The 22049-nt window shown below is 39.9% G+C and overlaps 2 protein-coding genes across 2 annotated transcripts; both read left to right on the top strand.

The window, feature by feature from the left end:
- The first annotated feature begins 1651 nt into the window (after positions 1 to 1651).
- On the top strand, positions 1652 to 5532 carry LOC120548802 (B2 bradykinin receptor-like). The gene is made up of 2 exons (XM_039785286.1): positions 1652 to 1867; positions 4345 to 5532. The coding sequence occupies exons 1-2, from the start codon at positions 1848 to 1850 to the stop codon at positions 5390 to 5392; spliced, it is 1068 nt and encodes a 355-aa protein (XP_039641220.1). The 5' UTR covers positions 1652 to 1847; the 3' UTR covers positions 5393 to 5532.
- Positions 5533 to 12775: 7243 nt separating this feature from the next.
- LOC120548920 (psychosine receptor-like) lies at positions 12776 to 21275 on the top strand. Its single transcript, XM_039785427.1, has 3 exons — positions 12776 to 13413; positions 15685 to 16628; positions 21142 to 21275. Exons 1-3 carry the CDS (start codon positions 12776 to 12778, stop codon positions 21273 to 21275), a joined length of 1716 nt encoding a protein of 571 aa, XP_039641361.1.
- The last annotated feature ends 774 nt before the right edge of the window (positions 21276 to 22049 follow it).

Raw genomic sequence — 22049 nt, 5'->3', positions numbered from 1 at the left:
TTAGCCACAGAATAATGAGATAGGTACATTACATAGGTACATTACATAGCAGTAATTTATTATTTAGCGTAAGGCATCACATTTTCACGGCATGATCCCTGATGTCAGTTCTAGATTAGAGGCTGAAGTAGCCTACAAGAACCTGCTAACGAGAGACTTCTGTAATGTCAATAGAATAAAAATGGACCTACATAATGAAGTTCGTTCACTGCTGGCTACAAGTTAGCAATCAAACACAACAAAGGCTGTCACATGAATGGCATTTTGAGCTAACGTTAGCAATCAAACTATGATAGATAGCTAAAACGTTTGCCGGATCCGGAACCCTTGGCGTTATGCCGTAAACCATTTAAATCTGAGCATGCGCAACTCACATCTGCACTCGACTCACATCGGGTAGTGACAGCCCTTTTCAGCCTCCGTCGGGGTAAAGACCGTAGTTCCTTCTTTACAGACTGCTTTATAGACTGCATTAGATTGGATTTTCTTTTTTTGTGTCCAGTACAAACATGTACATTTGCTGCTACTAAAAAAGAAAACCCTATAAAGACCATTTTCAAACTAAAAGCCAACGTTTCTATGTGTGTGTGTGTGTGATATCAGGTGTTTGGTGTTTTAAGCCCCCAACGTCATCATTCAGGCATGCCTTGAAGTCGACGGTGGGGGCGTGATATCCAAGGTGGTAAGCGAGCATCCGCAAAGCGTACCTCCTATGGAGATATTTTGATGCTAACAAGCCATCACCTGCCGTTAGCATTCCATTGACTGCCATTCATTTTGGCGTCACTTTGACAGCAAATAACTTTACATCTGAAGCGTTTAAAGACTCTATTTGTCCATTGTTTATTTTTAAAGAAACATGACAATTTATAAAAGGCTCCATTACCTTGTACCTCACGTTATGGCTCCGTAGCAGAAGTTTTTATAAATTAGGCTAACAATTGTGTCATAACCACGCGACTTTCTGTCGCATAGTAGACAAATTACCATATAGTACAGGAGAAGCTTGCGGGCAGTTTCGACTCATATTAGCTGTTTAAGTTTAATTACTAATGTAGAGGTTTGAAATCTTGAGATATGCAATGGCTTACGCTAATAACTGTCTAACATTGTTCCAAGCAGCTAATCCCGTTTGCAATGTTAACTAGCATTTTAGTTAGCAATAATTATCCTGTCCCTAGGTTATCTCCTTACATATAACTACGCTCTCCGTCTCTGCAAGATTGGGAATGATTGAGATTTCTCTTGGCACAGCTACCAGAAGCCTTACAACTTTCAGACAGGTTGATCACGTCATATCTACGTCGTCAAGCTCAGTTTGAGGCTGCGCAGTAACGCTCAGCCATCACCGAAAAAGTGCTTCTAATAGACTTCACTGGTCTCCGTGGAAGTCTATGGTGTCGCTTTGTCCATTAATGTTACTGTCTATGGTGATATCAAGCCTGGCATGTTAAAAGGACCTAAAATTTCTACTTTGCGAAATAAACACACAATCTGTTCCCACAGCTTGTTTGTAAATATTTGCTAAGTGGAAAGTATGCTATGTGAATTACAGTGTGGGGGCGTTTTCTACTGAGTTATAAACATAACAGAGATCATATTATAAGAAAGTCACACTCCATGGCAGACAGACAGGCTGTGTATACAATGCTACTAGATGGAGGAAAAACAGAAGAGGGATAGACTGGAGGAGGGAGCATGCCAACTAATAGCTCCAAGTTGTCTGACATCATAATTTCCTTTCTCCTTTCCTTAAGCTAGTCAGAGACAGACAGAGAACAGTAGAAGAAGGTAGGCTACTGGAGCAGTGCAGTGTATCTGGACATTTTACGACTTCCTGAGAAAGAATGGATCTTATGCATACAAGGTACGCATAAGCTTCATTTTGATTGTATACTACTTTTTTAGTTTTGCCATTATTCACTGTAGTTAGAATATTAACAAGGGCCATTAACAGCTTAACAATGTTTTCTGTCAGTATTATTTTGTGTTTTTTAACATTGTCTGTGAATGGCAGTATACAGATAATTTATTTTAAAAAATGTACTCACCTTTACAAAAAAGTGATCTCAAACAGAAAAGGGTTAATCCAGAAACCAAGTATTTGTTGTTCACATACACGTCTACATCTAGATTGCATTACTCACTATATTTGTCTCAACATGTTTAGTGCAGGATGATGATAAGATTTTGCTCCAATGTGTAGTCAGTAAGATCTGTTTTAAAACTGCTGTACTGTTTGTGCTATGCTGATACAGAAATATTGTAAGAAGAGTTAAACAAAGGCTCCTAATGCATTTCAATTGAAAGCATTAAATATGTGCTAAATAATAATCAGTGGTGGAGAATATCGTTAGGCAATTACATTTACGTACTTCAGTACAATTTTGAGGTCCATTATCTGCTTATTATAGTTCTACTCCACTTATTTTGCATATTCCAATTAATAAAAAAAAAAGATTTAACATAAGGGAAGAAATTAATACATGACTTGTAATAGATTCCTAAACTGTAGTATTGCTAATTTTACTTTAAAGATCTGGTTACTTCTTCCACCTTTCAACTATAACATGCACACAAGTGCAAGAAAAATGCTGCTGTGTTGTTATTTGTAGACAAACAGCCTGTCCCACAACTGCTTTAATTTAAAAAAACAAATAAGACAAATTTGTGTTTTGCTAAAACATAAATATAGGTATAAATGTATTATATTAAAGTAAATGTATCATAATGAATGCCGTACCCTATTTCATATGTGAATACTTTCAAAAATAATATTCTAAATTGCATATGGCTTACAGAAGTCTCACATTGCCAGACCTATCTCACAGCGCTGTGGAGTAAGGTCTGGCTACACCAAACACACATTCTGGGATAGGAGAAAAAAAAACGCTCTGGATTGTTTGCATTTCTTGTAAGCAATCACAATCTTCTTGGGCAGCGCTGAGCTCCGCCATTTGGTGGCTCTGCAGAAATAGTTTCTAGAAGGAACTGTTCACACAATACAGTAGCGTGAGCTTTTTAAATTAGCTAGATACATGGTTAAATGTCATTTGCTCTAATAGTGTATCGCGGTGTGTACTTCACCCATAGAAATCCCCTCCAATCTGTCCCAAAATGTCCCAGTAAGATACTACATATTTACATATTCTTTGTAAACTGGCTTATTGCACAATCCAAATCAAAACTTGCTTGGAAATGTACTTGGGTTGATCCAGACTGTTCATGGTCAGTGCCCTAAGCCCCGAAGCCCGGAATCCCAGTGAATGTCATCTTTCATCCCCCATTTGACAGGGAAGCTGCCACCTACTAGTGTAACTCAGATATTATTCCATTATTTCTTTCTTTCACTATTATCATATATTACAAGTGTTTTTGGAAACGTCTGATTCCAGAATTTCGTTTCCTTTGCTTGCACAAGTGGTTTTTGGTTTTGCACTTTCACCCCCAGAAATAGAGTGAATCTTTAGGAAAATGATCAGTGAAATTCTCATCAATATACTCAAGACTTTCTTATTTTCCTTAGGAGAATTTTGTATTGGGCATTGGTGAGAACAATGCTTTAACACACAGTTCCATACTCTCGGAACGTACACATACACACTAACATCACTATATTAAGAGTAGTGTCAGCTCACAAAATTAGTCTAGTATCAAACAAATAATTTATTAATACTTAAGAAATTTTAGTAAAGGATTTTCATTTTTATTTTTTATGAATATTTCTTTCATTTTGTGCATTCCAGGTAAAACCAATACAAATGGTGTTTCTTTGATTACATACAAATAACTCAAAATATAGTTCACAATTCACGTTCCCTTGTCTTTTCTTCTCTTTTAGTTTTTGTCTAAAATATAACACACATACAAGGTAATTGTTGTGGCTGTAAGCAGTCCAACAAAGTGCTGCAGCGAGGGACTAAACACTGAGAGATGCATAAACACACTGTGAGACCATAAAGAACATGATATGTGGCTCCTACAGCCATGCTTTGGAAGTCTCTGGCAAGACCACAAACAGCCATAACAATGTATTTACCTGCAGAGTTTTATTTGAAAAGCTACCAAGGAGATGTGACAAGATCATTGTAAAACTGACTCGATGCTGTCGCACCAAATGCATGCTCTTGGGGGTTTTGTCCGGTTTCTGGTAGTGTGGTCTAGACCTACTTTATCTGAGTGTCCTGAGATAACTTCTGTTAGGATTTGACACTGAAATTGAATATTTCACAGTATTGTATGTATTCATGATAATAACAAAATGTTAAAGAAAACTTTAAAGTTACTTTCAAATCGTCTTTGTTTTAATCTTGTCTGGTTTGCCTTCCCTTTAACTCTCCACAGCGACTCTGCTAATTTCAGCACTGCGACTACATTTGGAGACAAAAACAACACAGAGTGTCCTCAAGCAGAAGTCAAAGATTGGCAGTGGACTGTGGTCCCGGCGTATATGCTGCTGATCTGTGTGCTGGGAATTGGGATGAATGGTTTTGTGCTGATGGTTTTCTGCCTCCATAAGAAGGCCTGCACCGTGGCTGAGATCTACTTGAGCAACCTGGCTGCTGCTGACTTTTTCTTAATGGCGTGTTTGCCTTTGTGGGCTGCATATGTAATCAACAGATATGACTGGCCCTTTTCTCATCTCCTGTGCTCACTGTTCGTCCTTCCCATCAACATGAACGCCTACTGCAGCATCTACTTCCTTGTTCTGATTAGCATAGATCGCTATATTGCACTTGTGCACCCGCTGTCCCATAAAGGAATAAGTAGGACAAAATTTGCCAAACTGGCCTGTCTGCTTGTGTGGGGTTTTGGCTTGCTCCTGAGCGTCCCCACACTCGTATACAGGAAAGTGGTCTACTACTCTCAATTGAATAAAAGTATGTGCATTCTTAATTACACAGATCCCAAGGAACAGCTCCTGTTTGACGGGATGCAGAATACATTCGGCTTTATCATACCCATTTGCATCATTTCCTACTGCACTCTCGTTATTATTAACTCTCTGAATAACCGGTTAATTGAAAGCTCAAACAGCCAGAAAACGGAGCAGAAGGCCACCACTCTGGTGCTGGTGGTCCTCTTGGCATTTGTGATTTGCTGGGTGCCACACCACGTGGTAATGATACTGGAAACACTCAGAAAAGCTGAAGTCCTGAGTGGATGTAGCATCATCACCAATCTAGAGATCTGCCGCACAATCTTCATGTACTTAGCTTTCTTCAACAGTGTTCTTAACCCCATCCTCTACGTCATTGTAGGAAGGAACTTCAGGGGAAAAGTCAGGGGTCTCTTCAAGCAATGGAGCATTAACAGAACAATGACCGACCGCACCACCTCCACAGGCTCAAACCTGTTGAGAAGTGTTAAAACTGAAGTAAACTCAATCTGATCTGCAGGATTGTTTTAATGAGTTTTTTCGTTTTACAATTTCACATAATGAAATTGTTAGTCATTTTTACAAAAGATAATAACCATATTTGAAGTAATACTTATGTTATCTGAATTCACATTAAATAAGACCCTGCTCAATACTGTGAGGTTTGAACTTTCTCTTTGATTGTTTGCGCCACATGGGACATACTGTAACCCTAAAAAACAAAAAAAGGAGGGAGGTCTTCTGGGGAACATAATTCGGCCTTCTTAAAGGACAATTCCGGCGCAAAATGAACTTAGGGGTTAATAACAGATGAGTACCCACTCGATTGTTCTCTGGGACATGTTTTCATGCTAATTGAATGTGTTTGTAGCTTGAAAGAAGCTAGCGCAGACCACTGATTAGCTTACAACACTAGTATTCGGGGCACAGGGAAAGTAAAAACAGATCGCTATTTTGTACCACTAAAAAGGCTCAAAATATCACCAAACTTCAACAGTAGCATAATGAGGGTCCCTAAATGTTAACTGAAGCATTAAGGACTTTGTAAGTGTACAGACAGTTTATTGAAAAGAGATTATAAAGACACTCGCGTTCATGTTTACATGAGGCCGCCGTCTTGAAAACCAGTCATGACTTACAGCTGGCGATACAAACTAAAATCAAAAGCAATTTGCTCAATATATCTGAAATAATCGCACCGATGTAAAACATAACTTGTCTAGTGTAGCTACTTACTCAGTGGATAACTGTCCATCTGGTCCCTCCGGTCTGGGTCGCTGTCTCCAATTTATTTTCGAGACATGGAAAAAAAGTTTCAAGTACAGCCCTGTTTATCAGAGAGGGGAAATCTTCAGACTGTACAAAACACAGCGTCTCTTGGGTGTCGCGACGCAACAGGTCTCACTCCGTGCAACACAGACGCTCCTTTTCGGTGGCCATAGCTTCACAATGTCCGCAGGTACACCACCAGTTTCCCGAAGTACGAGGCCGGTAGCTCTCTATCTCTCGTAGCCCTTTCATGGAGCTCCCGCAGCTCTTCGTTCAATAAACTGTCTGTACACTTACAATGTTCTCAATGCTTCGGTTAACATTTAGGGACCCTCATTATGCTACCGTTGAAGTTTGGTGATATTTTTAGCCTTTTTAGTGGTATGAATAGCGATTTGTTTTTACTTTCCCTGTGCCCCGAATACTAGTGTTGTAAGCTAGCTTCTTTCAAGCTACAAACACATTCAATTAGCATGAAAACATGTCCCAAAGAGCAATCGAGTGGGTACACATCTGTTAATAACCCCTAGGTTTGTTTTGCACCGGAATTGTCCTTTAATAGTGTCCTGAACCCATGTCTTCTCTGGGCAGGCAGCACTTCAGGAGGAAAGTTAGGGAGAAGGAGGGCGAGACATCATCACAGATGATCACATACGACCAGACATCAACACTCCTCACTGGTCATATCAACAGACCAGAGGAAAGCATGACCATTTTTAATGCATGGGAGAAGATGTAACTCTTTCGTTATAGGATATGGGACTCAATTTACCGCATATGCCATTCTAACACTTATGCCCTAACTGTTTCATTAGAAATGCTTTCAGACTTAATACAATAATAACACTGCTACATAATTAAACAGCATTACCAGATTGTGTTTTATATTGCAGAAGTAATTGCATCAAACTAAGATAATGGAATTAATGTACCAAAGAGATGGAAACAGACTTTGTGTCTCTGTGTAACAGTAAGGTCTTTATATGACACTTTAATGGTAAGATGTCCCACACCCATCTGTGTGCATGTCTCTGTATATATGTCTCAGCCTGTGTCTCTGTACTGTAACATGGTGTTGCTGTTACTAGCTAAGTTTCCATCCACTTGTCAATCGAATTATCTGAAGTTCGGTAAAAAAACTCATGCGAATAAAGCTGGTGAAAGTGTGTTTCCATCCAACAGCTTTAAAGCGAATAAAAACCTGTGCGTAATGACGTCACATGCTGTTTTGCAATTAAATTAGTATATCGAATTGATTTGAGACATTTTAAGGTGTTTCCATTCATTATCGCACTGAATCGCACAATATTCAAGCAAAGATTTGCAAACAAAGTTTTGCTAGACAAAAGTAGTTGTTGTTGTTGTTAATATTAGAAGCCAAGGAAGCTATGATGGGCCTTTGGCTGAGGATCTGATCCAGCTCATGAAAAAGGTGGAACTTGCCTTGCCTTTTATTTTCCCTCCGGCACCACTGCGAGACAACTCTCTTTTTTGAGACGTGTATTGCTGTTTGAGCGCCTTCTATTTACTCCGGAGGATGTCCCACGGCTTGTCGTAACCTTTGTTGGCCATTTCCTTCACGAGTTCCTGATAAATGATGGCATTTCTTAGATTTTTGCTATCTAAAATAGCCCTTATATTTTGCTCGTAAATTAAATTCAAAAAGTCTCTTGTCTCCTCGTTCGTCCACTTCCATCTGTCTTTGTTGACACCTGTCATGAGTGCAAACAGAGCGGAAATACTGGGCGGAAATGAACTAAATCTTCTTCTTTGTTTTGTGGCAGGTTGCAACCATAAAATGACCTAAAACTTAATCGCAATTCATTAATTTATTCGGCAAATAACGTTTCCATCAGCATTTATCGCATAAGCCGTATATCGATCAAGAGAAAATCCGATGAGACCGAAGGTATTTCCTTTGAGTCAATATTGCTGAAATTCTATCGAATTTTACTGTTTCCATGAGGCATTTTTCATTCGATATCACTTAATTCGGATAAAAACGTGTGGATGGAAACATAGCTACTGTCTTGTAATATTTTACTGTTGAAAACCCAAAAACAAATATTTTATAACCATGTATTCTCCCTTCTGTTTCTGACATTGTAACACATGTATCCTTTCTTTGACTCCAACATAAGAGAATGGCCACCTACACACTGCCCATATATTTGCATGCTTGTACAATTTGTTGCTTTGTACAGTTTATTTACAATTCAAAGTCACAGTAGCCTGATGGGTAGAAACTCACACAGTCATGTTGGTATTTCTTTACAGTGTGAACAACCGTCACTGTTGCTGAAACATCTGTGTAACTGTGTACGATTTGTAACATTAATTTAATGTGATACCTGAAGTGGCATAAATGCAAAAACGTAATCTTTTGCTTACTTACGAATAAACTTACACCTATGTGACTGTATGAAGACATGCTCCTAGAATGATTTATTTTTGTCAGCACTGCAAGCACAAGACAAATCTTTTCACGACGAATAAAGTTTTTGTAGTTAATTAAGTATAGAATTTAAAAAAAGAAAAAAAGAAAAAATGTAAATCCATCCTGCAAAAGGCTTGGTTGTTTTCCTTTAACGTGACATAAATATTAAAGTATAATATCTGTATATTGCATATCGGTTATTATTTTCATAGATTTATTTTCCTTGGTTATAACATTGTTGTTTCCAAGTTATTCGCTGAGATCTTGGAACAGAATGTCATCTCTACAACAGCAGTAAATCAGGCAGGTTGTAAACAAGCGAACACTACCAAAATGAGCAACGGTGAAAGCAGTGACATAAAAATGAGTCAGACTGGGTAAGAAACACAAGCAGTCATGTGATTTGTTTAAAATCTGATAACTGGTGGCCCCTGCCAAGTAACCTGAACCATGTGCTGTGTTCCCAGATCTTAGCAATTAACTTAGTAACAGCCCAAATTCGTGGGTAGTATTCCAGTATCTCCAGTAAAAGTGTTTTGTTTTTTTTTACACTGGAACTCCAGCACATCCAACAAGCCTTATTTGGTGAAGAAAAGAAAAGGAAATATTTTGAATGATCCCAATGTCAAATTACATTTTTCCACAGAGGCAAACATGCACTAAGTAGAGAGATGTGAGAGTGAGCGGGGGCTGCTCATTGAAAGCACTTCAAGGAGTTGGGAGTTTGGTGCCTTGCTCAAGGACCTCAGTAGTGCCCAGGAGGTGAACTCCAGCTACCAGTCTAAACACATACTACCACACCAGTGACCCTCTGGTTGCCAAGCTGAGTCCCTATGCCCAGAGCTCTGAGGGATTTTTAAATTTAATGTTTTGAAGTGTGCCGATTTTACACATCAAAGTATGAAAAATGTATGAAACCTTTTACAGCTCCAGAGGCAGCTGCTTAAAGTTTACTAAATGCCTCTAGATATGTTATTTTAGTCAGAGCTGATTTGAAGACAATTTAGTTTATCTTGAAGCTTACCAGATCTCTGGCTCCTCATCTGTGCATGACGTTTGAAGCTCCAGGCTACTTGGTGGATGAATTGCATTAAGGGTAAGTATGTAAGCACCCGTTCTTGACAAGGATTAATAATAAAGCCACTTTCTCTGTTTCTTTTTGATACAATGTTATGGTTAGAGGTGCAATGTTAAATTGATAAAATACTATTTTAACGTTCTCAGGCTCAGAAGAGATTCTGTTTCATTCAACCCATCATAGATCAGTGGCACCACTTTATTTAGTCTGGTTCTACCTCGTGTACATCTATAACATAGCCTCTCTCGGTAATTATACTGGTTTAAAATATATCTTTATTACAGTACATTGTATATTGTGCTGTTAGAAACCAAAAGAGAATGAAACAACTGTTGAAATACAATGTAAATCCGGATTACAATGTTACCAACATTCAAATACTTCATAGAAAATAGGAAAAGCATCCACACTGCCTGATCTGTGAATCATTCATTTATAGGAAAGATTTCGTTGGCATTCGTTGCACAGATCGGAGTGGGCGGATATTTTTCCTATTAATTTATTTTAACATTGGAACACCAGCACATCCGGCAAGCCTTTATTTGGTGAGCTGTGATACCTAGATATTAGTCTAAAAATGGACTAAAAACGAACAATGGGGCCAGGCCTCACTGTCATCTCAGTGGATAGGCTTCTTGGTGTCAACAATTTCTTGTTGCAATGTAAAATAAAATTGGCCTATCAAAGTACTCAAAACTGCCTCTGTGGTAGTTCCTGCTACAGTAGATGCCTCCAAGACCAAATTTTTTCATGATGACACACACATACGCACGCACACAGACTCTCAAGGTAAAAACAATCCCAGCACCACTGTCACAGCTGGTAACCAGATCCCTATTCCTATTCTGGTGCTGCTTAGCAGGCTGTCTGAGCCTGCCTTTCATCAGGAGCACAATGCTTTGCCAAATTCCAACTTAATGAAACACAACTGAACTAACAGAATTCTCCATTACCAATACCACTATGTAAAAAACATTTAATTATAAGTAAAAGCCCTGCATTCAAAAGAGACAAAAAAAAACTAGAGAAATATTGGGGAGTTTTGTGAGGGGGGAATGGTCAGAGAGCTCTAATGCAATTCAGTCCGTTTCCTAACAACAGAATTATCTATTTGTGTCATTTTGAACCAATAATTGCAAATCAAATTGCAAAGAAATCATTATTTGGGACCGTGTCCACTAAGACACCAAGGGTGGAAAGGGTTTAGTTACTGATGTCATTTTACTGAAATTATGTTGACACGGCAAGGGAGATGTCCTTTGAGGGATTTTTTTATTTACATTGGAAGTCATCCAACAAGCCTTTCTGATCCTTAGATATTAGACTAAATATGGACTTCAAGCAAACACCAGACCTCTCTTAGTGTCATTGGATTCTTGTTCCAGTAACACATTCTCTATAGACTGTGGTTCTGGAAGTGATTTTCCCTATTCAATTGCTCCATCGACGTTTTAGAAAATTCTTAGTATAAAAGGATTAATCTCATAGCAGATTGGCTTGAGATGAATTATAACTACAAAACATAAAAAAAAATGTAAAACTGAAAGAAAGACAAAGGTACAAAAACGATCATAGACTTCAGTGGTAGCAGCTCACTTGCTGTTTGCCGGTTTGCGGGTGCGGTAAACATTTCCATGGTAACAGAGAGCTCCACCAATCAGAGACGTTGCTGCTACGCTTAAGGTAGTGTAGTACTTCTTCATGACATCTCAAATAAAACAAGTTTTTCTTAAAACAAGGTTGATTTTATACGAACTTGTGCCTTTTACAGGAGCATAAACTTTCATTTCACAATGACTTTTCACAAAATCCTTATGGAGAAAATGAATGGGATTTGCACTTCCTGGACCACACTCTTGAGCTCTGGTTCTGCTTAGTGGGCTGTCTCATGGATGTATAAGAACTGGTTACAGTGTTTGAGACGGAGCCCCGTTCATTCCTATGAGAGTTGCTTAGTGACGCATAAATGCATCATGGATCCGGATGATCGGCACTGCTTCCGCACTGTGTGGCCCATAGAAAAGGCGCACTAGAGAATTCCCCAGACCGAACTGGCTACTTCAGGTTTGGCGCTCCACTAACTTGAATGGGGATTAAATTATTTAATTGTGCAGCTCTTCTAGACTTTCCAAATGTTATCGGACCAAATTAATCAAATTCAGATTCTCTCGTTTCAAGGGAGTTGTGACGCTCAAAACAATTATCCACTGATTTACAGATGTCACCTTTTGTCATGCAAGTCTATGGGGAAAAAGTATTTTTGGGCCAGAGGGCTATTTTTTTATTTACTTCAAAGTCCTCCGCACTTCCTGGGGCCCTGGGCTGTCTGAGCCGACCTTGCCTCAAGAGCACAATGCTTTGACAAAAATTTTCACTTAAAGGGTGGGTCCATTATTTAATTTATTAAAATTTTAATGGGTTTCAAATCCAAATAGTCAGATTTTGGTCAGAGTAAGTATGTGTTAGCATCAAAATGCTGTTTTCCAAAGTCTTTTCACACATGCCCTGACAGGTTTATTATTCTACACTAACACTATATTATTAGATTTTTATTACTGATGCTTCAATGGTTGACAACCTAGGGGTCGGCCCCCTCCAAAATGTCAAAAGATAAATTTTATATATATATATATATATATATATATATATATATATATATATATATATATATATATATAATGAGAACAGCTGACAGCACAGTATCATTTATTCATCTACAAACTTTTATATCCAGTTAAATCTTTGGGGTGGTTTTGTTTTGTTGACTATAAAAGCTGCAGAAATGAAATGACAGTCACAATGAAAGCATTGGATGTTGTTTTCACTTCGGGCATGGCAAAGCATGTTTTACCAGGAACTATTTGCATTGTGGAGCTTATCTCAGTTCAACAGCACACAGGTCTCTCTCCATTTCCATTCACATTCAGGTTTGGTCAGTTTCAGTCATTATAACGTTACGATGGATGCAGCGGTTCTCAACCAAACAAATGCGAGCACATCTACATCCTGCACCGTGGAGTCTTCAGTGGAAAAGCACATGTATCCAGCTGTCTATTCTCTTTTTTTTATTGTGGGCTTTCCGGCTAACTGCCTGTCTCTGTATGTAGCCTGGATGCTGATGAGGAATGGGAACAGCACGGCAGTCTACCTCATCAACCTGTCCATTTCAGACCTGCTCTACACAATCTCTCTGCCTGTGTGGATTGAGCTAGCCCTGCAGAGGCCTCTGGGTGGTCTCTGCAGTTTAGTGGCTGTGATCATGCACAACAGCTTTTACGTCGGCTCAGGCCTCCTTTGCTGCCTCTCTGTCGATCGCTACCTAGCAGTGGTCTATCCTCTCCACTTTCACTGGGTCCGAGAGGTGCACACAGCAGCAGTTGTGAGTATTGCTGTTTGGACTTTGGAGATTGCCATCCACATCATCTTACTTGACCACACGGGGGCGCTGCAAGCTTTCTCCTCAAGAAGCTTGTGTGAGGAGCAAATGCCCATGACACAAGAAGATGCTCACATCGCCCTTACACGAGTCACCCTGGGTTTCTTGGTCCCTGTCTTCATCATGACCTTTTGCTTTCAGCAGATCATGTGGTCACTGCGACAGAGCAACTCCATCCAGTCAGAGGAGCGCAGGAAAGTGGGACTGCTGCTGTTTTTCCTTATTCTAACATACATAGTGGCCTTTATGCCCTATCAGACTGTCATGCTGCTCAGGGCCATACTGGAGCCCGGGGCCTGCATCTGGGCCACAAGGCTCAGAGATCTATACCTGGTCACAGTTGCCACGACTACCATAAACAGTACAGCGGATCCTATAATATACTGTTTAATCAGTGAGACTGCTCAGAAAGAGATTAGGAAAGCTTTAGAGAAATGTTGGGGAGTTTTTGTGAGGAGGAAATGGTCAGAGAGCTCTTATGGAATTTCCTAACAACACAATTATCTATTTGTTCCATTTTAATTAACAAATCAAATGGAAAACAAATTATTATTTGTGACTGTGTATTTTAGGAGGTAATACTAAAGGTGGAAACTAAGTGTTCACGTCCTGATGCCGTTTTACTGACAATTTTATGTTAATGCGATGGCATAATTTTCTGTGGGGAAATTTTTTTTTTTTACTTTATTATGGCCCCTTCACTTCTGAAACCAAACCTATTTCCTTGTGTTGATTTTGTATTGAACAAATCAAATATTTTATTGTTGAAATGTACAATGGTTGACTGTGAACAAGATCACATTTACATTTCAATTCACTCTTTGCTGAGCCACAGCAGATGGATAGTATCACAAACAGGAACTGTACTACTTTGGAAGATCCCTTTTTTATTTGTCTAACTTTGCTGAAGCCTCACATTAACTTTGACTGAACTTTTAAAATTACTTTTACCCAGAATGAGGAGTGTGTATTTTTTCCCTGTCACTTACATTGAAATTACTTTAAGAAGGGGTCTCTTTGTGGCCAGCATGGGCAAGAGGAACAATTAGAGCAACTAATAATGTTTTTAATGTACATATAGACTTGTGAGTATTGTTTTTAAGACAGACTATATATATATATATATATATATATATATATATATATATATATATATATATATATATATATATATATATATATATATATATATGTACGTAGACTCAGCCATAACAAGATAGCAATACCATGGAAACAATTATGTTCAAACAGATGTGTATTCCTTTATCAGACAATAATCAACATCACCTTAATTTAGTCCATATCTATATTGACACACCAAACATAAAGACAAGCAACATCATAGACTCAGTACCTAAATGAAATGTGCCATGTGGTCCTCCAACCCCGGTAATTTGTTCTGTCATGGCCTGTCTCCCATATTCAGTAGTCAGGGTCGACAAAGCGACAGCTGCTGCCTCTTCCTGTTTCTTTAAGCTGACTGATTGAGCAGTGGAAGACAAGACAACTGGATGTATCCATTCATTCATCCATCCATTTTGATAATAATACATTTTATGAACAGAATTTGGAGCAAAAACAACTGAATAAAGAGTAAGTAGACCTTCATATGAGTTGAATTGAGTTTATGCTTTTCTTTATGAAATACCTGCAGAGTACTGTAAATGTATGGTAGACACTTTGATACTGAAAGGACCATACAACAGGTTTTTTATGCTGTAGCGCATTAAGTAGCGTGTTACTAGTGTATAGGCCCATACTTAATTATTGCTAAACGCTCCAAAGGATTAAAGCAAAGCAAGTTTTTAGATTGATGTTGTAACTTCAAGGAGGCCATTAGTTTCGATTCATTTCAGCAAAGTGTAAAGAATTACATTTAGACTTGAAACTTGCTTTATAACAATAATAAATTCATTTATATAGCACTTTAAAACAGGTGTTACAAAGTGCTTCACAAGACAATGCAATGATAGGCCATCACAGATAACATCTAGAGGCTGCACAAGTTGTGAATGAAATGTCTTAGGCAGATCACTTTCAGTAGTCTGACAATAGAAAAAAAAAGCAGATTAAAGTTACTACACTCTGCAAGATGATAATCCTAATTTACGGAAATGTGCTAAAACCAAAAGTTTCCTGGAAGATGGAAACAAATCTCAAGACTTCTGAGAAAATGTTCAACAGTAGGGTAAAGCAATTTGTCATTAATTTGCAAAAATAGAGCAAGACTCCTTGCATAGTACTTTAAAGGGTTCCTCCAGCAATTTAGAATTTGACTTCAATAAAGTTGGGGCTCTCACATGACACATTGTGTTTTATTTAATGTCAAAATCAAAGCAGCAGAGGCTGAGGTATCCTGAATTTTAGTCTCAACCATGTGTCAAGCCAGAATACACATAATCCTACATATCCCATGATGCAACTCAATAGCATCTTTTAGTAGATTCTCTCTGACTTCTAAATGCCCATGGCTTTTTTCGAACTTCACACCTCTAGTTCATAATACAGGCTTTCAAGTCGAGATAACCCTAATTCATATACATTGTGTTATTTCTTATGTATTTCCTTCCTTGTTTCTCTACAAGGTGTGTGCATTCGAACATCACATCTGCAATGGAAAATTTAACCCTGGCCGCAAATCATTCAGAATGTTACTCGTTTGACAGCGCATCCAGGAGAAGGTCTTTTCTGTTTTTCTACCTGGCTATCATCATCACTGCCATCCCGTCCAACATCTTCTCCCTCTATGTGTCCTTGCAGCATATTAGACAGAACAACGAGCTTGGTGTGTATCTATTCAATCTGGCCCTGAGTGACCTGATCTTCACTATCGGCCTTTCTCTGTGGCTGGACTTCCTGTGGAATGGAGTTTGGGCCCACGGGGGCTACGTTTGCGTGCTATCTGTCTACTCTCTCTTCACTAACTTTTACACCAGCGATGCTCTCCTCTGCTGCATCGCTATTGACCGCTACCTGGCAGTGGTTCATCCATTAAAGTACACTTTCTTGAGGAAGGTTAGCACTGCAACTGCGGTCAGTGTTGTCATTTGGGTGTTGGTGGTCTGTTTCAATATCACCACCATCAGCTGGGAGGACTCATACCGTGAAAACAATGAGCTTTCATTGTGCTTTGATATCTTTATCCCACTGTCAGAGAACCTGGCTCGAGCTAATGTAGCACGCTTCATCCTAGGCTTCATTGTTCCCGTTCTCCTGGTGGTGTTTTCCACCTGGAGGATCTGTGTGGCGGTGAAATCCAACCAGGCCACAGAGGAACAGGAACGTAAACGGATTTCAAAGCTGCTGACGGTAATCCTACTCTCCCTTTTGTTTTGCTTTGGACCTACCCACGTCATGATGCTCCTCCGCATAGTAGTCAATGACTGCTGGACTAATGCATGGCTTCTTTATCTATACAAGATCAGCATAGCTATCTCAAGCCTCAACTGCCTTGCAGACCCTCTCCTTTACTGCTTCATTACTAGAACGGGGAAGGCAAATGTCAATCAGGTTGTTCTCTTCTTCCGGTGTAGGTTAAATAAGGTTGGAACAATCAAATAAATGTTACAACCTTGTGGTTAACAGTTAGACATTAAACAGTACAACACAATCCTGAAGTTAACAAGAAAAGTAGAGACAGGGCCTTAAAAAGTTGTCAGCTATTAAAGGACAAAGCTACCATATCTCATTAAAAGACCAAAGCCAACAATGGGTTAGTGTGTCTCTAAACACTTTCTGATAGCTTGTCTGTGGCACTCTGCCCAAACCCCATCATTGGTAGAAGAAGCATTCAGATCTTTTTTTGTATTAAAAATTTTACTCAATCCGCATAATAGATTTATAGCATTTCTTTTACATTAAAAAATTTTAAAAAAAATTTATGTTTTTTTTTTTTAAAAGAAGCTTTATGTTATGTGTAGGGGGGTTAGCTGAGTTCACCAAAAGTGGTTTGACATGAATAGGTCAAAAGGTCAAGCCGCATAATAGATTCATAGCATTTTTTAATATTTTTTAATATTTAAAAAATCAAAGCATGTTTTTTTTTTAATAAGCTTTGTGTTATGTGTAGGGTGGTTAGCTGAGTTCATTAGACGTATTTTGACATGAATAGTTCAAAATGGCAAGCCGCATAATAGAATTTTCGAATGTGTCGAATATCCAATGTCCAATATAAAACCAACTTTACCACGGTACATTCAACAAAGGAGCGAGAGTCAAAAGAGGCAGAGAAATCACTAGGGGTTGTATCACTAATGATGCGTTTTTGTGTTACAACATTACAGACAGTAGGCATCATGGTAAGTGACAAATTAAAAGAAATACAACAATGGTCACTAATTTGAAATTCTTCAACACTCAGTTTATCAATGTTTAGGCCACAAGAGAAAACCTAATCTAACGTGTGGCCTTTTTTATGCGTGGGGCCAGAAACATGCTGTACAAAATTGAAAGAATCCATAATAGTCAACAGTTCAGCTGCAGTCGAACAAGAGGGATCGTCAATATGCAGATTAAAATCCCCAAGGACTAAAACGCGATCTAGTTTGATGATAGACGTCAGAGCTGGCCCAGCCACTAAGCGACCTTTGCAATTGCAAAGGGCCCCGTGGCCAGCAGAGGGCCCCCTAGAGTCACTGCTAGCTAGTTGGCGTTCTAAATCATCCCGCTGCTCCGCGATCGCTGTCTGCCCCGCTGTCAGTACCCGATCCGTTCCACCTGCACAATCCGTTCTGCGCATGCGCAAGATGTTCACGCGCTGTGGTACGAGGATTTACGACACTACCCAATCTGTTCCCATGCTAGCCTCCAGCTAACGTTAGTTTAGCTAATAGCTAATTCAGCGGACTGCTAGGTAATTATAGCGGTCTGCCGTTAGCCTCCACAGTTAAGCTAACGTTAGTTTAGCTAACGGCTAATTCGGCTAACCGCTAGCTGAGACAGCATGTAAACTTTAAAAGACCCTCAAAATAAAACTTGAAAATAAACGTTAACATATATAACAGCTGTTACGTCAGTTCTACTTGTGCTCATTTAAAATACAATCACTCAATACTTGTCTTTATTGTTATTACTGTAAAGTCTTAATTTAGCTGTAGCCTGCTTTTCCCATTATGTTTGACTTAACGTTATTTTAGATTGAATCTATCTGTCGGTTCTGCCTGCACGATCCGTTCTGCGCATGCGTTATTTTAGACTGAAGGCTGTCGGCTAGCGGTTAGCCAAATTAGCTGTTAGCTATCCCGGTGGAGGCTAGCGTGGAACAGATTGGGCAGGTAAATAGTGTTATCTGCGCTTACGTTATGCATACGTATCATCTTGCATGACGCGATCGGCGCGGGTGGAACGGGATTGGGTACTGACACCGGTTGTCAGTACCCGATCCGTTCCACCTGCACAATCTGTTCTGGGGATGCAAGATGACACGGATGCGCCATGACGTAGGGCGACATGATAATGCGGCGTTCATGCCACCCGAAATAGCAGGCACCGCCCCACTGGTTACGTTGTTTCTGCAGCTAGATTCAGTCTAAAATAACGTTAAGTCAAACTTAATGGGAAAAACAGGCTACAGCTAAATTAAGACATTACAGTAATAACAATAAAGACAAGTATTGAGTGATTGTATTTTAAATGAGCACAAGTAAAGTAGAACTGACGTAACAGTTGTTATATATGTTAACCGCTATAATCACCTAGCGGTCCGCCGAATTAACCGTTAGCTAAACTAACGTTAGCTTCCCGGGGGAGGCTAACGGCAGACCGCTATAATCACCTAGCGGTCCGCCGAATTAACCGTTAGCTACCGCTATAATCACCTAGCTAGCGGTCCGCCGAATTAGCTATTAGCTAACGTGTGAACATCTTGCGCAGAACTGATCGTGTAGGTGGAAGCGCTGCCGTTATTCCAAGGTGGTGGTGGAATGAACGCAGCATTATCATCTACGCCTATGTCATGGCATACGTGTCATCTTGCACATGCGCAGAACAGATCATGCCGGTGGAACGGATCGGGTACTGACACCCGTCATGACATATACGATTGGAAAGCTCTCTCTCTCTCCTCTACAATGCTGTCGGATCCAAATATGGTCATTTCCTTTTCATCAGCAACCAATCGTGAAAGTAAAAGGGGGGATTTAACTCAAATGTGCAATCTCATTGGCTGATGCCAATTTCTGACAACGTGATTCGTTCAGAATCGTCACGTGACGTGCTCTGACATTTCCGCGGTAGTTCCATATATATGTCAATGGGTAGTTCAGAATGTCGAAAGAAGTGCGTCGAAAACGGTCGAAAATCACCTCAGAGAAGACGAAAACAGTTGTTATCAGCAAGAAGACACAGGGGATTACAAACTAAGACAGCAGATGATGAAATGCCTTCACACAGTACGTCGATGTTTAAACTGTTGTTCAGAAAACAGGAGTTTTCAGACAGCGGAGGTAATCAGACCCTCTCTCTCTCAAAGCAGTTTACAGAAAGTTATATAGCCTACATGTCATATGTGTCACATATATACTACACTGTACTGATCGCGATACAACACACTATATTACAAAACAATTACATTACACAACAGTTAAAATTGTTGTATAATATAATTACTATATAATAGGCTACTAAACAAATCTGTAATTTTGGGATCCTAAAGTGGTTGTGAGTCCCTCAGGCTGTGGCAGGCAGATACACATTTAGCTGTCAGTAGAGCTGCTGTCCCCTCTCCTAGGAGAACTTCCGGCTTCTTTTCTGGTGTTAACTTTGGGAAGTTTTATTTTTTTGTCTATTTTTCCAATGTGTAATTCTCATAGTGAAGATAGTTTTTCCCAGTGGAGGAGGAAATGCATCTCTGTCTGACCTAGTTGGTGGTCAAATAACAATTTAGTCTACTTTGTTTGCTTTCTCCAATGTTCTAAATATTGGTCTTTTGAATGATTCATAATTAATTTAGTTCTGTTGTGTTGTTATGAACCAGTGCTGATGGGAGCCTGGTTAGTTAGCTTCACCATCGGCTGACGGAGGGGACTGTTTTGTGGGGAAAGTAAGCTTGAGGCAGCAGCAAGAATGGCCATCTCCACCTTCAATGAAGGTGCCTCTGCCATGCTTTCTGATATGGAGTTGTGGCTTCAGAGCACAGTTGTGATGGTCAATTCAATGAGAGAAACTGTAATACACAGGATCTCGAAAGCTGAGGCTGTCACAACTGCCAGTTATATATTATTATTGTTACTATTGATCTTGTTTGTGGTGTTTTAGATGTTATTGTTTTGTTTATTTGAAAAATTCTAACATTTGAATGTTCTGTTTATTATTTTATATAATATTTTATTTAAATGTTATTCTATTTTCTCTATTTAATTAAAATTATATATATGCTTGTGCCTCTTAAACTGTTGTCAATTAAAAATTTATATTTGGTCAGTGAAAATCACTTTATCAGTATTTTTATTCAGCAAGTTCATCAGTGTGTGTTCAGTCTTGCAGTGCCACTCGGCTCTATAGTAGATATAATAATAATAATAATAATAATAATAATAATAATAATAATAATAATAATAATAATATGTACCGTATAGTTATTAAGTAGTCATTGCTTTTCTTTAGGCCTTACTTAAAATGGTCAAAGGGGCCTCCAAATTTTGCATAGGACCCCCAAAGGTCTAGGGTCGTCAAGAAATGTACGTGCAGGACAAGGAGGTTGGTAAACTAAAACACAGTAAAAGGGGTGTATTTTCCCAACCTTACACATCTGCAGCTCAAAGGAGTTGAACGAAGCGGTGACCATCAAACTGCAGCAGAAAGAATCCCGAAAGACCAGCGCAAGTCCACCTCCACGGAGCGCGAGCCAAGGAGTCCCAAACACGGAGTAGTCCAGGGGGCATAGTTCTTTAAGATGAAAGTGCTCGTTCTCCCGCTGCCACGTCTCCGTAATGAACAGAAAATCCAAGTTCTCCTTAATGAAATGGTCGTTCAGGGTAAAAGCCTTGCTCGCAATGGAGCGCGCATTGAGAAGTGCAATCCTGGTAAAGCGCGTGTGTGACAAGGGCTGGCCTGGGACATGCTGGATGGCATGATCCGTCCGACAGGTAACCGGGCCCAGGACACGCTGGCGGGGCGCACGATGGCAAGCAGGCCGGGTGGGGAAGATCCGGTCGGAGGTGCTCCACACAGGCGATGACGCACAGACCGCGTCCCGATCTGACTCGCAGACCGGAACCGGCCTCAGGCACCTCTCATTCCCAGGAGCTCTGGATCCGTTCGGCCACTTTCTCCTCCAGACTTGGACCCCAGCCCTGGATCCCCGCTCCCTTCTCCTGACGCGGCGCCGGGTTAGCAACAGGTATTCCAGCGATGACGCGTGGCACTCCAGTTTTGGAGGGAAAAACTCAGAAAATCTGTCCCGGGTAATACAAAAGTCCTGCATATGTGCCTTAATGCGGACCAACGCGGCCCGATCATACTGTATGATTGCAGAGACATAACTGGTAGTTGATAGGGTTGACACAAGGAAAATCACAAGGAAAATTACAAATGTATGAGAGAGCAGAGTGGTGACCGACGCATAGCCAAACACAGGCGCCATCTTCAAGTCAATGGTGGCTGAACACAACTACCAACTGCCGCTCATACCAACAACCACCAGCACATAGGAACTGGAGACTATGGCTATGTCAGCAAGCTCCTGCAGACCATGTCCATATGTTTTGGTCTTGCCCCACTCTAAAATCTTACTGGGTAGAAATCTTTAGTTCATTGTCCAAGGTCATTGGGAAAGCAATTGATCCAAATGCTATGGTAGCATTGTTTGGCGTAACTCCACCCATGCTATCACTCTCTTCCTCAGAAAAAGGCTTTGTAGCTTTTGTCACTCTACTCCCCAGGCGCTTGATCTTATTACAGTGGAAATCTTTGGCACCACCTCTGCATACTCGTTGGATAAGGGAAGTTCTTG

The sequence above is a fragment of the Perca fluviatilis genome, chromosome 20 (assembly GCF_010015445.1).
Source record: "Perca fluviatilis chromosome 20, GENO_Pfluv_1.0, whole genome shotgun sequence".
Taxonomy (NCBI): Eukaryota; Metazoa; Chordata; class Actinopteri; order Perciformes; family Percidae; genus Perca; species Perca fluviatilis.
Note: the sequence above shows the minus strand (reverse complement) of the source record. Positions and strands in the feature narration are given on the sequence as shown.

Excerpts from the sequence above, each read along its gene's own strand:
- LOC120548802 (XM_039785286.1), top strand. The coding sequence starts at position 1,848 with ATGGATCTTATGCATACAAG. Across the intron at positions 1,868-4,344 it reads ATGGATCTTATGCATACAAG|CGACTCTGCTAATTTCAGCA; the intron begins GTACGCATAAGC and ends AACTCTCCACAG.
- LOC120548920 (XM_039785427.1), top strand. The coding sequence starts at position 12,776 with ATGCTGATGAGGAATGGGAACAGCACGGCAGTCTACCTCATCAACCTG. Across the intron at positions 13,414-15,684 it reads GCCTGCATCTGGGCCACAAG|GTGTGTGCATTCGAACATCA; the intron begins GCTCAGAGATCT and ends TTTCTCTACAAG. Across the intron at positions 16,629-21,141 it reads GGTTGTTCTCTTCTTCCGGT|GGCTGGCCTGGGACATGCTG; the intron begins GTAGGTTAAATA and ends GTGTGTGACAAG.